The sequence below is a fragment of the Periplaneta americana genome, chromosome 10 (assembly GCF_040183065.1).
Source record: "Periplaneta americana isolate PAMFEO1 chromosome 10, P.americana_PAMFEO1_priV1, whole genome shotgun sequence".
NCBI lineage: Eukaryota > Metazoa > Arthropoda > Insecta > Blattodea > Blattidae > Periplaneta > Periplaneta americana.
In genome coordinates, this window is record NC_091126.1 from 168,774,488 (window position 1) to 168,791,654 (window position 17,167).

General features: G+C 35.4%; 1 protein-coding gene across 1 annotated transcript in view; it reads right to left on the reverse strand.

The window, feature by feature from the left end:
- LOC138707765 (cytosolic carboxypeptidase 6) overlaps positions 1 to 17,167 on the reverse strand; it is a 1,502,040-nt gene that overhangs the window by 970,133 nt on the left and 514,740 nt on the right. The window contains exon 5 of the mRNA XM_069837635.1: positions 16,299 to 16,515. Within this exon, the coding sequence (XP_069693736.1) occupies positions 16,299 to 16,515 (217 nt within the window). The remainder of the gene's footprint in view (positions 1 to 16,298; positions 16,516 to 17,167) is intronic.

Consider the following 17,167-nt stretch of genomic DNA (forward strand, 5'->3'; position numbering starts at 1 on the left):
AGAAGGAAAATTACAAGCCTAAAATACTCTTCATGACTCTCTGTCCTGAAGTAACAACTCTGTGTTTGTCTTCATGCAGTTCTTGGAATTTAACATCGTAGCAAAGAGAATTTACGTGGAAAACTCTGTAATTCCTATGTACATTCAGAAATTAAAATTAATATTATTTTTGTTTCTTGTTTCGTATTTTTCTCAAAATTTCGGTAGGGGATATATCCCCTTAATCCCCCCCTTGCATCCGCCCCTGGGTACGAACTTTCTAGCCCTATTAATGATATTGATTTTCGCCACAATCCTTATGTTTTCCACGAGCGAATAAATTGTTTTATAGGACTCGGTGACAATTGCAGGGTTCAGAACCATAGCGGGCCAAGCGCCATTTACTGAAACAGTAGAAAACACGGGTTAAAATGAAGTTCATCATCATCATCATCATCATCATATTCCAGGCACGAAATTAGGCCATTGTTGACCTGTTTGTTTCGGTTCCAGCTATACAGGATCCAATAGACGTTTCTGTGGACGTCCAGGTCATCGTCGTCGTCCTTGAGGGTGGTATTTTAGCATTTCTTGGGGTGTCCGGCCAGCTTCCATACGAGAAATGTGTTCAAGCCATCTATTTCTGTATTCTGTAATTTTTTCTTCTAATGTTTGCATGTTGAGTTCCTGCAGTATATCCACGTTCCTCTAGTGGTCCAGAAGTGTGTATCCTGCAGTTCGTCGCAGATATTTCATTTCAGCTGCTCTTAATCTGATAAAATGAAGTTATTATCGTAATTCAATGGAAATATACAGGGTGTTTAAAAATACGGGGCATAATTTCAGGTATGTATTTCCCACATGTAGACAATCAAAATAGTTAATTACAACATGTGTCCGGAAATGCTTCATTTCCGAGTTATTGCCTACACAACATTGAAATTCACCGGAACGTTTTTCTTTCCGCAGGTCGTTGTCATTACAGAAGATGTTCAAAATGTCCACCTCCTGCTTGAATACAGACCTCACATCGATGTCTCATTGACCTGCGAACACGATCCCAAACTCCAGGAGTATTGCGTATGTCCTCAGAACATGCCACAATTCGATTCCGAAGGGATTCCAAATCAGGCACCGGAGACGAATAAAACAATGATTTTAAATGGCCCCACAAGTAGAAATCGAGAGGGTTCAGATCAGGTGAGCGTGGAGGCCAAGCAATTGGGCCACCTCTACCTATCCATCGATCAGGAAACCTTCGATCCAAGTACCTACACAACATTGAATGTAACCTTCGCCTCGGAATGAACTGTCAGAGTGCCCTCTTAATGCCTCCTTTGACGGCAACGACCTGCGGAAAGAAAAACGTTCCGGTGAATTTCAATGTTGTGAAGGCCATAACTCGGAAATAAAGCATTTCCGGACACATGTTGTAATGAACTATTTTGATTGTCTACATGTGGGAAATACATACCTGAAATTATGCCCCGTATTTTTGAAACACTCTGTATAGCAACTAATATGAAGTATACACATTAAAACTAAATACGCCACTCCTCATTAAACTATGGTATTCACTTAACTTCAACCCTTGCTTTCTCCGTTTTTAATAAATGGCGCTTGGCCCACTATGGCTCTGAACCCTTCAATTTAACATGAGCTTTCGGTTACCAGAATTTGTAGTGGAAGAAACTGAACAAAGAATATGTCCTCAGTTATAACCACAAACTAAACGAAATCATGCTACGAATCCAATGTTTATGATCCTATTCACACATATTTATACTTAGGTTATAATAAAATAGTCATGCCAAGACTCGCGTTACGGAATGCGCGCTGGTACGAGTCCTCATGGGGGAAGAAATTTTCTCATGAAATTTCGGCCAGTGTATGGGACCGGTGCCCACCCAGCATCGTGATGCACATTTTTTTTAATTATCCAATTTAATAAACCTTATTTCACCCTGAGGTATATTAGGGTTATAGTTGGCATCAAAATACATATTTTATAAGTAAAAAACAATAATAAAATTATAATACAAAATTGTGGTCAAGGTTGCAATTCATATGAATTATGTACAAGAGTGCACCTTAATGAAAGAATGGATCGTTTCATAAAGCCTCAAGGCATGTCTTTATATTTATATCTAATGGTTATAGGAAGAAAAAAAAATATATATAATAGGTATTAAACATGTTATTTTAGAAGCAATAAATAGCTATACTAAGAGATGGCTTAAAATTTACGAATTAAATACATTATTTAGTAACAACAATTGGCAATAATCAGGTATTACAAGAAATCGCTCAAAATTAGAAATCAAGTGCATAATTAAAAGAAAAATTAAAACCAATAGTACAATATTATAGTATGCGAAATTGAAGACTTACAGTATCATTATAGTTGATTAGATATAATACGATTTTTTTTCCTGGAATAATTTAACATTTTACAGTTTCACGAATATTCTATTCAAGAAGGACATGAAATACTTATATGATTTAGAGTTGGTAAGTATATTGGTTAACGGTTTGGTAAATGTATAGTTTAAAGTATTCAGTAGCAACTCAAGCTCGTATCTTTCACGGCAAAAGACTGGACAATCATATAATACATGTTTCACATCTTGAGATTCCTCCCCACAAATGCAAGTTGCATCGTCTTTAATATGGAATCTATTTAATTATTCCCCGAATTTTCTATGCCCAGTCAAAAACTGTGTCAGTACGAAATTTGGCGTTATTACTTTACATTTATTACGATCATAGACCGTTGGAAAATATAGCTCTTTTGTAAGAATTCCCTTATCACTATTGACCCATCTTTCGTTCCATTCATGCATATAATGTTCTTTGGCTACTTTTTTGATACAGGAATCGTGATGCACTTGGGAAGCTACGATAGTTCGCGAAATCCGGTTATGCAAACCAGCTGTAACGGCTGGGGGGCTCATCGTGCTAACCACACGATACCTCCATTCTGGTTGGATGATCGTCCACCTCTGCTCCGAAATGTGGCCGTGAGGCCAGCAGCCGGCTGATCGGTCTTGGCCCTTCGTGGGCTGTAGCGCCACGGATTATATTTATTATTATTATTATTATTATTATTATTATTATTATTATTATTATTATTATACAATAGGCGGTGACAATTATGTTTTCTCTCTGGTTGGTGTTAAGGAGAAAATCAACTGACTTTACGTATGAATATCAGTTACAGTAATATATTAGCCCTAGTTTACATGTTCACAAGTTGATTTTATACATCTTATATACAGAGTGATTTATATAGAACTGACACATTTCTTTCTTTAATTATTCCGTTGGAAATTCATTCAATGACCCAATTTTAGCACCAAATTAAGCAGAATGTTCAGGAGTTTCGATTCCTTGTCGCTACCCATAGATGCGCAGATGTTTGTTTTATTCCTATTGTTGGCAGCACTAGATGCGCAGATGTTTATGTTTTATTCCTATTGTTGGCAGCTGTTTTCGACATTTTGTGTCAACGTGAAAATGCAGTACACATTAAATCAACGACTTTTCCTTGTGAAGCAATACTGGATTACGAATTCAATTACAGCTACTCAAAGGGCATACCAGAGAGAATTTGGTGTTCGCAATCCTCCCAAAAGAAACACAATACTGGGACTGGTAAACAAATTGGAAACAACTGGATCTCTGGTGAGTGAAAAGGGCAAGCATCATTCATCTAGGCTTCCGGCGGTTGTTTTTGACGTAAGAGCACGACTGGAGCAGTCACCCAAAAAATCATTAAGACGTTTGTCTTTGAGTTTGTTGAGCAACTGGACGATGTAGAGCTGAGTCAAGGATATTTTCAGCAAGATGGCGCTACATGCCATACATCAAATGAATCCATGGAACTACAGTAATTGCAAGTTTCTTTGACGACCGAATAATTTCCAGGAACCTGTGGCCACCGAGATCTCCGGATTTGACAACGCCGGACTTCTTTCTATGGGGTTACTTAATCTCCCAAAATTCCTCTACATTTTAGGTATAATAAGTTGTCACTAGCACAATTCGTTTTGAAACAATCAATGAAAGAAATGTGTCAGTTCTATATAAATCACTCTGTATAAACTAACTTATGTTCAGATATAATAGCATATAATTAGTGACTTTTATAAAGCAGCTTAAGAGAAGCAACCGGGAAAGTATTGAAAGTGCAATTAGAATGTGCTGGGAAGTGGCTACGATCTATTTAACGACTGAGAAACTATATACTGCGGGAAACCCCGGCTATCAGGTTTAGGTCTGTAGAGAGTTGCTAACTTACGACTGGGTTAATTACAAGAAGTTAGGGCGTGTAAATGAGGGACTTTGAAATCCGTCACAACTCTTGTTAGATTGTACAGTATGTCATTCAGAACGACTCTTTTCCATTTGGAGAACTGAAATAAGAATGAAGCATTTTCTTTTTCACTAGTAAAATAAAAACTACACTGGCAATGTACATCAAAGAAACAAAACTAAAGCATGAGATGCATTTCTCCTCTAATTGGGTTTGTATTTCCGTGATAGATTAGCCAGTGTAGAGTCTTTATGGACTGGATAATCAGTAGGGTTTAACTTTCACTATATCCGTGCCAGTAAGTACCGAAGTGTGAGTACAAATCGGCTATCTTGCTGTAATGCCGGTGTATCATCATGTAAATCTGATCTCTGCCTTTGCCTTTACCTTTCTGTATACTTGTCCACAAACTCTGTAAATAGTGTACAGAAGTCAGCGTGCGATCTACGTAAAGCAGTTCAAGAATACTATAGTTTTAATTAGAATTGCAAGAAGGAAAAATCCACACCTGTGGAGTAACGCTTAGCAAGTCTGACAGCGAAACCAGGTGGCCCGGGTTCGATTCCCGGTTGAGGAAAGTTACATGGTTGAGGTTTTTTTCCGAGATTTTCCCTCAATCCAATATGATCAAATGCTGGGTAAATTTCGGTTCTGGACCTCGGACTCATTTCACCGGCATTATCACCTTCATTTCATTCCGACACTAAATAACCTTAGATTTGATACAGCGTCGTAAAATAACCCAATAAAAAAAGTAGGACAAGGACTGAAAGCTGCACAGGTTTGCTATATATTGTGCGGAAGTTCTTGGGACTATTTCTTTGAAAGCAAGCAGTGACTATTTTACAAGTTGGGAAAAACACCTTCAAGTAACTGTTCCTATTGCTGGCAATAGTACTATGTAAGGGTAAAGACTTGTAATAAAAAGCACTAGAGAAAATAGGTACTAATAAGAGGTATAGTACTCAGTTTCTTACATGTTTCTTTCGGCAGTAAAAAAGAAAGAAAGAAAAAAGTGATAGAAAGACAGTCGGATAATCCGTCGATCGGTTAATAGGGTGACGGATAATCGGGGTTCTACTGTAATTACAGTAGCGTGCAAATTAATCCGAACAACGTAATTACTTATGCAAAAACACTCAAACGGGATAAAAAAAAAGGATCTAAGACATACCTCAGTAATCTATGTGGCCTCCCTTGTTCCTAATAACAGCTCTGAGACGATTTGGCATGGATTCCACTAATTTCCCACAAATATTCTTCATTTCTTCATCGCGAAACCATACACCAATGAGGGCAGAAATCTTCTCCTTTGTAGAACAATCCATTTTTTGCATTCTTCTTTTGCAAATTGACGACAAGTTCTCAATGGGGTTGATTTCGGGTGAGTTGCCTGGCCAGGGGAGTACCTGAATATTCTTCTTGTTGAAGAATTCTATAGTTTTTGGAGACGTATGGCATGGTGCCAGGTCTTGTTGGAACACACCTCTGCCATCCGGAAATGATTTTTGCAGCTGGGATACGATTCTGGTTTCCAATAAATGAATATATTTATCAGAATTCATCATTCCCTTGATATTAATGCTCCAGTCCCTTATGTGTAAAACAACCTCAAAACATTACTTTAGGGGGGTATTTGGGTGCTTGTTGGAGATGAGCTGCTGTTACTTTTTCGGATCCTTTCCATACGTAAGAAACACGGTGGCCGTGGACCTCGAAATGAGACTCATCGGAAAAAAGTACATTCTTCCAGTCATTCACTGTCCAGTGTTGATGTAATTTTGCCCACATTAAGCGTTTTTTGCACATAACAGGGGTTAGCAGTTGCTTCTTAATAGGCCTACGAGCCCTTCGTCCAGCTTCCAAAAGCCTACGCCACACTGTTGTGACGTGAATATTGGCCCCAGTGGTAGCCATTAACTCGCGGGTTAAGTCGACAGCCTGCAGTTAGTCTAGGATTTAATTTACTTTTCCTGACAAACGATCATCTGCAGGTGAAGTCTTCCTTTTCCGGCCACAGTTTCTTTTTTTCTGGGATGTGATGGATCCAGTCTCCCTGTATCGTTTTATGATCGAATTAACAGTAGCCAAACCGATGTGACATTCTGCAGCAATTTGCCTCTGTGTCATAGAAGAATGCTCTGCTAATGTTATAATTTTAGACCGTTTTCGTGGAGTTGTATCCATTTGTGAAGACGATAGAATGTACACAGGATTGCAGTATTAAGTCTTCAACACAACTGAAATGCTTTTAAGTACAAAATGACAGGAAAAATCTCACATATTATAAAAAAAATAATGACAGACCTTCAACAATGGAATTACACGTACTACAGATGTCAATTAAAGCGATATGAGCAGCTGTGAGACCAACAATGACAGAAAATGTAAGAATATGTCATGTTCGGATTAATTTGCACGCTACTGTATTAGACTTCGTGGAATTGCCACGAGAATCGCAAGGTTTACTGCGCACGCGGTATAGACTGTATGAGAAGGGGGCGTGCAAATGATCGAGTATGCGTCTAATGTAAACACTGAGCAGTATACTGCGGTTACAATAAAACCTGTATCCTGCATTGAAGAAATATAATGAATGATCATTGAAGTAGGAAATGTCTCACCATGTAAATACACAATTATTTTATAGTGAGATATATTCACTCTTAAAATTTAATGTAAGATACATCATCCTCGAATATGTGCATTGCAGTGAAGAATTACGTACATTTTGAGCGACTGCAAGGTAACCTCCTCCGATGGTCACTTAAACAGTTTTTATTTTGGGAAAATGTACGTTCAACATCACACGATGTAATACGTACACATTTGAAGAACGGAAAGTCACTACTTTTTAGTACACCAACTTCAGATGTCTTGTCGTGACCCGATAGTACATCATTTATAATACGAATTTGTGATTAGGCACAATTTTTAGCAATAATGTTTCTCAACTTACATTTCATTTTTTTCTGAAATTAATGAATTGTTATTTTGAATAACGGTTTGTGATACTTTATCCATTATATTAAGGGCTTCTGAGTGTTGTAGTTTAGACGATTCTAACAGGATGATACTTTGGACACGATTGTAAAATTGGAATCAATGACCAAAATATCTTCCAATAGCTGTTCAGAAGGCAATGATTTTACAGCTGCAACAGCGGAACTGTCTATGCTATCCAATGCATCAATTACCTCCATTATTTTGCCGTAATGTTATTATTAACAGCATCCAACCACGTTCCCCAACGGGTCAAGATTGGCTGCGGGGGTAAGGGTATTCCAGGGACATTTATTTGGAACAGCAACACTCTCATTGTAGTATGTTTGATTGAATTCTTGTCTGCACTGAACAAATGTTAAGCTTTAACTATTCCAACCACAGTAATACAAAACCAATTGCTTACATAGATATACATTAGCTGTAGCTGCTATATCTATTTGGACCGGTCACAACTCTTAACATGAACTGCTTATACTACGAGACCGGGCGGTCGCTCACCTCCTCTATACTACGAACATTGGCAACCTGATTGCATGCTGCGTGTGGCAATTCATCGAAGTCTAGTAATTATATTCTCTACTCTGTTGTATTATTCTGTATTTTATGTTTTGTTCTGTATTATTATATAAATTTGTACTTGACCATGTTATAGATGTTCCAATGAATTTGAATTTTAAAATTGAAAATTTAAAAATTTGAAATTTGAAATACACTTTCGAAATTTGAAATAAAGTAAAAAAAAAATAAAGACTGGAGGAAAGCGAGGCTATAGTTCGTGACCGATTTTATAGGTCATACAGATTATGCGTCGATGTGTGGATGGTGTCGGAACTTGCTGTTGACACGGTTGATGTTGCCTTGAATTAGAAGTGCCCACTGTCCAGTTACTGGCAAAAGCGGTAATCACTCCGTATCCAGAGAGGTGTGAATTGTCAATACATCATGGCAGCTTGCAGGAGGTTGGTGTTGATGCCGTGGCAATGATTTTCATGCTGCTGCGCTTGCCACTATTTGTATGGACGTGCTGAGGTTCCTGTTTTTATCATGGGAGCTGGGATCGGGTGCCCATTTCCCTGTTGAGGTTGGATTATGATAGGTCATTCCTCATGCAACACCTGTACCTTGGAGCTCTACCCCTGGTTGTTCGATTTATCCTCCCCTTGCTAGCCTCATTACTCATAACCTGACCTAATTATCCGTATTGCAATTGGAAAATTTTGTCGCAGGCAATACTACAATAGAATTAGTTTCGTATTTTAAATAATAAAAATATATTGTTTTTCATATCAGCTTTAGTAAATATGGGAATAGCAATTTTGGCATCCCCTGGAATAACAACTTAGAGTACGATGAAGGATCAATAGAACAGAGAAAAATTCTCCCCGGAACCGGGACTCGAACCCGGGTTTTCTGCTCTATGTACTGAAGCTTTATCCAGTAAGCCACACCGGATTCCAGTTCCGATGCCGGATCGAATTCCCTATTCCCTCAGTTCAAGTTCTACCTCTACGTTTCCCCTTTGGTGGCCTACCCTCATGTACTGTGTCACAGAATATGTGACAGTGGCACAGTGTCCAACATTATGTACAGAGGTGCACTCATTACGAGTGACTAAGTGGCCGGGATCCGACGGGATGAGCGCCGTCTTAAATCACTAAAGGGCCATATTCATAGACATTCTTAGCGCGGGCTTCCGGTGAATGATCAGCGAACTAAAGTTTTTCGTATTCATAAACCAGTGACAGCGATATGATATATGATATGCTATGATATGATATATGATATGATAAGATATATGATATGATATGATATGCTATGATATGATATGATATATGATATGCTATGATATGATATGATATATGCTATGATATGATATAATAAATGATATGCTATGATATGATATGATATGCTATGATATGATATATGATATGCTGTGATATGATATATGATATAATATGCTATGATATATTTATATGATATGATATGCTATGATATGATATATGCTATGATATGATATGACATGATATATGATTGCTATGATATGATATACGATATGCTATGATATATGATATGATATATGATATGCTATGATATGATATATGATATGATATGCTATATGATATGATATATGATATTATATATGTTATGCTATGATATGATATATGATATATGTTATGCTATGATATATATGATATGGTATGATATGATATGCTATGATATGATATATGATATGATATGTGATATGATATGATATATGATATGCTATGATATGATATATGATATATATGTTATGCTATGATATGATATATGATATACTATGATATGATATATGATATTATATATGTTATGCTATGATATGATATATGTTATGCTATGATATGATATATGATATGATATGCTATGATATGATATATGATATGATATATGTTATGGTATGATATGATATATGATATGATATATGTTATGGTATGATATGATATATGATATGATATATGATATGCTATGATATGATATATGATATTATATATGTTATGCTATGATATGATATATGATATGATATATATGATATGATATGATATATGATATATGTTATGCTATGATATGATATATGATATGATATATGGTATATGTTATGCTATGATATATGTGATATGATATATGATATGATATGATATGATATATGATATGCTATGGTATTATATATGATATGATATATGTTATGCTATGATATGATATATGATATGATATGATATATGATATATGTTATGCTATGATATATATGATATGATATATGATATGATATGATATATGATATGCTATGATATGATATATGTTATGCTATGATATGATATATGATATGAATCCTATACAAGTATTACCCGAAAGCCGGGGCTTATTTAGCAAGCTCGTAGTGCGGGCTAGCGAAATGTCTTTGCATAGCACCCAATGTGATTACTTACGCATATGATATTATTATGATATTGGTAACTCAGAATTCCTGCAAGGAAATATCATATGTACTTCGGTACATAATAATAATAATAATAATAATAATAATAATAATAATAATGATTTATTTATTTACTAATATTTATTGTGCTGCACAACAGCCTAGGGCCAATAACAGTTCAGCACAAGATAAGAGTTAACAAGATTTACAGTGTACAAGGAATAACCACACAGTGCATACAAATAATTATTAAAATTAGAGACAAATACAAATAAACTATAATGCCAAATTGAATAGATAATTACAAAAATACATGATCCAGAAAAGCTAAAAACAACACAAACGAATGAAGTTAAAATGAATATGCTTAATATAAGAGTAGCCAAACAACAAACTATACATTAAACGGATCTGAAGTAATATAATGTAGATTGGCAGCTTTCATGCATCTGAAAACTGGAGAGAGAGATTTAGGCTTATAGATATAAAAAATTTTATGAAATCTTAAACCATTCATAGGGGCCCGGAGGTAGATATTGCTTATGAAGGATTCACAATCAATATCACCCTTTAAGGCCTTACAAAAGAATAAATAGTCAAGTTCAAGACGTCTAGCATAAAGGCTAGAAAAGTTAAAATAATTACATGTACGCTCATAATTGAAAACAGATGAATTTGGCAAAAACCTAAAAGCACATAGGGACATATTTTTTTTTTTGATGATTTCTAATTTACCCGAATCAGTAGAAGTAATACAATTCCAGGCAACAGATGCATATTGTACATTAGATCTGATTAATGTATAGTATAGAATTACAAGAGTAGCTGGCGTAGAAAAAGAATAAGTTATAGACCTTATAAGTCCGAGCATTCTAATGGAATGATTATAAATTTGTTGTACATGATTATGAAAATGTAATTTAGTATCGAGTAGAACTCCCATAATAATAATAATAATAATAATAATAATAATAATAATAATAATAATAATAATAATAATAATAATAATAACAACAATAACAACTTAAAATATGTTACGTAGTTTTTCAGTTTCCAGCATATACAGAGTGAATGAAAAGGTTGTACCCAAACTTACGGAGCGTATAGATTGGTCCATACATTAAATTTATCGAGCCACCGGCGTAGCTCAGTCGACTGAGGCGCTTTCCAGCCGATCCGGGGTTTCACTCGGGCGTGGGTTCTATTCGCGCTTGGGCTAATTACCTGGATAGGAAAGTCACTTACTGTTGTTTATTTTGGAATCCGTTTGCTGTAGGAAATATTGAGGTTTGAGTTACAAATGGAAGTAATTGAATTTAAACGTGACATATATCAGTTAACGATATATTCAGGAAGTTACCGACAGACGAAAACGCAAATGTGCATGAATTTGGAGCCTGGTTAATGGCAATATTTTTATCAGCGCATGTTTGTGAAAAATTGTTCTCACACATGAACATCAAGACATCTTCTGTAAAGTCAAACATGAGCAACGTAAATTTGAATTCGATTCCGCGACTTGAGATAACAAATTTTATCCCAAGAATCGCCTAAATAGTTCAGATCAAATGTTAAACCGTTTTTCGTAATACTAATATTGTGCACATTATTACAATCAAAAAGTTAATTTCATAAAAGGAACTAATTAATAATTTATTTTATGCAAAAAGTGTTGCCCAGAAGTTTTAAGTTCACTTTATTGTACAGACCGATTATTTAGTCCTGGCAGCTCAGCGACGCGAAAGAGGAGAAGTAATAGGAGTAGTGGGGAGAGTTCCGGAGCAGAGATAAGAGTGAGCGGTCGGTAAAGGAATGCAGTACAGCTTAACTGTACTAGAAACATACCACCCTACCGCACGCATGTCATCCGATTGCTCCGAAGGGAAGCGAGTGACTAACCCAAACACCCCTTGGCGTAACTAAATGGACTCGCGTGACTCAGGCGGACATCTCCAGCGACTGTCAGGACTAAATAATCGTATTGTACATTGTTTGTAGCAGCCAAGACATTTCATTCATTTACGAGTAATACTTTTCTCGTTGGTTCAGTTTGAACGTACCACTGTGTTATGTTGAATGTTTAAAATTAAATTAAAAATAATTTTAAAATATATAGGTAACTATTCTGTTATATTTATTAATATGGCATTAAATAAATACACCATTATTTATGGTTGAGAGAAGTGTTAATACAAAATATCGTGATTCAGCCAGAAACAAAGAGAAAAGAAAGAAAACACCGATGAGCGATATCAAGACCCACCACTGCTTGTAGTGTTATCACTAGGCTTCGAGACTTCGGACCCAACAGAACAGTTCAGTGGAAAATCCGCATAACGGCGTACTGAGTATAGTGGTAAAGCGTACAGTGGGTGGGGGTACTGTAGAATGAATGCCAACAAATACGCAAAGAAAAATGCTCTGGATTTAAAGGTTCAGACCAATAATTTGGTTTTCAAACTGTGTCTGAAACTATTACATGATTAGAAAAGTCAGAGCAAGAGATGCCGAAGCCCTTAAATAATTAGTTGAGGGAATGACACAGAGAATTAATGAGACACCAAGTACACCGGTTACTGAACGTATAAAACAGAAGTGGAAATCAATTTTATGTAAATATAACTGATATGGAACATTGTGTAACATAAACAGCAAATTAGTGAACATAATAATAATTTATTTAATAATAATAATTTATTTATACTGGCAGATAATTTAATTAATTTATTTTTACTGGCAGAGTTAAGGCCATAGGGCCTTCTCTTACACTCTACCCGAGAATAAAGGACTATCTCTTAGAGACTGCAAGGATGAGTTTTTTTTTTTTTTTTCGTTTTGCTCCTATCACGTCATGCGACGTAGAGCGCAGCTTTTCACAGTACAAACTTTATTTGGCAGATAAACGAAAAAAATTTACTTTTGAGAAACTGAGAATGTATCTTGTAGTACATTGCAATTCGGTACTGTAACTGCAATTCATAAAGACGACCAACAGGATAAATGAAATTAAAATTGCTACGTGTTTATTTCCATCATTAACACTGTGTATAATTAAACACAAATGTTTATAAAATAATGCTTTTCACATTCTTTTGACATTGTCATTGTGTAATGCATATTTACTTTCAGAATGTACATATGTGTGTGTTTCCCCATACTACCGTACTCTACTCTAAATAGCAAAGTTGTTACCTCAACACATCTCTACCTTTCACTACCTGCAGCGAGTCAACAACCTATAGTACATGCATAGTAAACTTATTGTATCGGGTCCCAAGTCTCGAAGCCTGGTTATCACAGTCTAATATATACAGTCACGAAGCTCAATACGTAGTAAATATTTATCCATAGATAGTTGCTAACCACTAGGATCGCTACTATCGCCTCATTAGAGACAATGCGAAATAGTACCGGCACAGTCTATTGTTTCTAGTACCCTCAAAACTCAAGCTTCGTGACCGTATATACTAGACTGTGGTGTTATTCTCTATTTCTATCAAACCTGTTTTCAAGCCCTCCACTCTTTGTGCACTCTCCCTATTTACCCTACCGTGCCCTTGCCTATTTTAGGTGATCGCTGTCTGATGAATAGGGACCGGATTTTTATGTAATATCAAGGTGTGAAATGTGTACATATTTATGTAACAAAAATAAGCTGAATATGTACCAAAATATCATGAAAATATTTAATATCAATATCAGGTAGGTATAGGATAGGTAAGACTCTCCAGTTGTGATTTCATAGAGCACCCGACTTTTTTACCGCATATTTGACACATTACTATTTTTCCATCTGTAGTGAAAGCTTTCGTCCATTGCAACCCATGATTTTATTTTTGTCGTTAGGGTTGAAGATATAGGGGCCATTTTATTTATTTATTTATTTAATTATTTATTTATTTAACCGGGTAGAGATAAGGCCATCAGGCCTTCTCTTCCCCTCTACCAGGGGATTACAACTACAATATTAAGACTACAATTGCAATTACAATTACAATTAATATTGAATTTACAAATACAATAAAAATCAAAGTACTAAAAGATTAACAGACTATTAAAAGCTAGACAGTTCATTGTAAATATTAAGAAGAGAGAAATTTTTTTTATTAACTAAGTAAAAATTAAACCTACTCTACGCAGTAAGAAAATGCTTAATAAGTTTGCTTTTGAACGCTACTAAATTCCGACAGTTTCTGATGTCACTGGGTAGGGTATTCCACAAGCGCGAAAGCGAGATTTTAGTTAAAAGCAGTAGATAAACTCACTTGCATTTTATAGGTATTGTAAGTACTAAAACTAGAGAACTGAGTGAAATGAATGACACAACAGTACTGCAAGCACTGTTTCGCTTTACTGGATTAGGAGAAAATAAGAGGAGATGTGGAACACATGCATTTTAGCTGCTTCCTGTAAGAAACAAATACCTACTAAAACCTCAAACTATAGGCATTTACAAACTGTTGTTAGGAAAGTGACATTCCTGTCTTATTCAGAAGGGTAGGATTATTCCAGCCGAGAACCACACTTTCTAATTGCTCGAAAAATCCCATTTCCGTATAGGTCTACTAAATTTTAAATAAAGAGGTAAAGCAATAACCTAAAAGTCATATGTCAGACTTGACGTGGTTTTTCCCTGTAAGAATTAGAAAGAGGGTGATAAGGTTGCAAATTGCATGGGAACGACTTGTTAAGACGTGTGCAGAACAATTATAGTTTGAGATAAATCATGTCGTCCTCGTCCCATCCACAGCATAAAGGCAACTCTACTTTCTGAGTGATTTTTACAATAGAAGGTAGTTGTATGAGAAAGGTTGCCTTTTGTTCACTCATATTTACAGTGGGCAGTATGGGGTGAGTGCTTCTATTACTTCCTGGAACTAAGGACGTTATGTTTCGTCCCGAAATATAGGATATCCTTTCTTGGGAAGGTAAAAAGGCTTTTTAAATCTGGGTATTTCAAATTGTAAACTTCCCTTGCAGGAGTTTTTTTTTCCTTCAGAGAAGTAAAAATGAATAAAACCCCTAAATATGTAGATTTATGTAATACCAAGCCATAATATGTAATGTGGGGTAAATATGTAAAAATATGTAGTATCAAATTTTAAAATATTAAGGGTATATGTACGTGAACGACCACAAATATTATCAGAAAATGCAGCCTCTAAATTTCTAAAATTTTATAAGAAAATGAACTCACAATTGGACAAAAATTGCAAGGTACCACAACAAGTCTTATTAGAACTTAAATATCTGATAAAAATATAAAAAAGATTACTAATAATATTTTTCAAACAAGTTTTATCAGAGTATAAAAAAACAAAATAATTCTGCAGTTACGTAATTTGGTAAACATAATATTGTTATGGTCTAAATGACATCTGTAATATTTTTCCTGCATGTAATAAACACTTATTTGTGAAAAGTAGTCTACTCCCAGACATGTAGAGTTGTTTATTTTAATACAATTAAGTTTTTATTTGTTCTATATAAAATATATTAAACTTTACATAATGTTTTGTGAACTAATTTTTCTATTTTCAAAGAAATGGCCATTATTGTAGTCTACATCTTGCATAAATGCATGTTAAATCAGTGTACAAAATTTCAGAATTCTATCTCTAACAGTTGTGGAGTTATGTGTGAAAATTTTCAAATTTTGGAAAATGTAATTTAAAGTAAAAAGTGAATTCTAATAAATATTAGGTATTAGTACACTTTTTTATAATTTTATCCGATATTTAAGTTCTAATAAGTCTTGTTGTGTTATCTTATAATTTTTGTCTATTGTGAGAAATTTAGAGCCTGCATTTTCTGATAATATTACTAGTGTTTCACGTACATATACCCTTAATGGTAATTACAAGATTCGCAAAGATTTGTTATTTATTTACGGTTAGGTTGAAAGGAATATAATATGTAATTACATAAAATTCCGATCCCTACTGATGAAATACCGCTATAGGCCTATATATTCGAAAGACTGCTGATTTCGTGCAAAGTGAGTGTAATGTTAGTGGAAGCAGTGCTATAAAATTAAATTAAACTCACCACGGTGTTTGCCAGAAGTTCTCTCTTCAGATGCGGCAATTGTCGTCGTTCGAGCAGCTCCAGATGGGCCTGACACCTCGAGTAAGAGTACGGATAGCTGAATGCGAATTGATAGACATCCTCTTCCCGGTCGAAACCAAATGCGAAAGACAGAACGTAATGGTTCTGATGTTCTGGCGACCGGTAGTAATAGACGTACTTGTTAGGCATCCTCTGCCTGCAACAAATCACATTTCATCTTCAAATGTAACCATTTACTCATAAAAAGCGAATGAAAAATAGTTTCATTACATTTAAGGCTATTTGGTCGTTAACAGGGTCAAAAACGACTGCTTTCATTTTGTTTGCTTATATAAATAGAAGGGACTAATATCTGTTTATTTATTAGAAGAGTCGACATGGTTGGCAAGTTGGTATAGCGCTGGCCTTCTACGCCCAAGGTTGCGGGTTCGATCCCGGGCCAGGTCGATGGCATTTAAGTTTGCTTAAATGCGACAGGCTCATGTCAGTAGATTTACTGGCATGTAAAAGAACTCGTGTGGGACAAAATTCCGGCACATTCGGCGACGCTGATATAACCTCTGCAGTTGCGAGCGTCGTTAAATAAAACATAACATTTTATTAGAAGTACAAAATAACATGCCGACAACCATAAGAGACCGGAAATAAGTCATAAACTCATAAAGTTCATTAGTTTTTGTTTTGGTTTATACCCCCAACCAGGGCCAGATGTTTCCTGGGGGAGCGCTTATCGAAAAGTGAAATCATCGTATCACGTAAGGTTTTTAACCTCTTCAGTCCCGAATTTACAATTTTTGGAAAAAAAAAAAAAAAAAAAAAAAAAAAGATCACATCATTCTGGGGTTCCA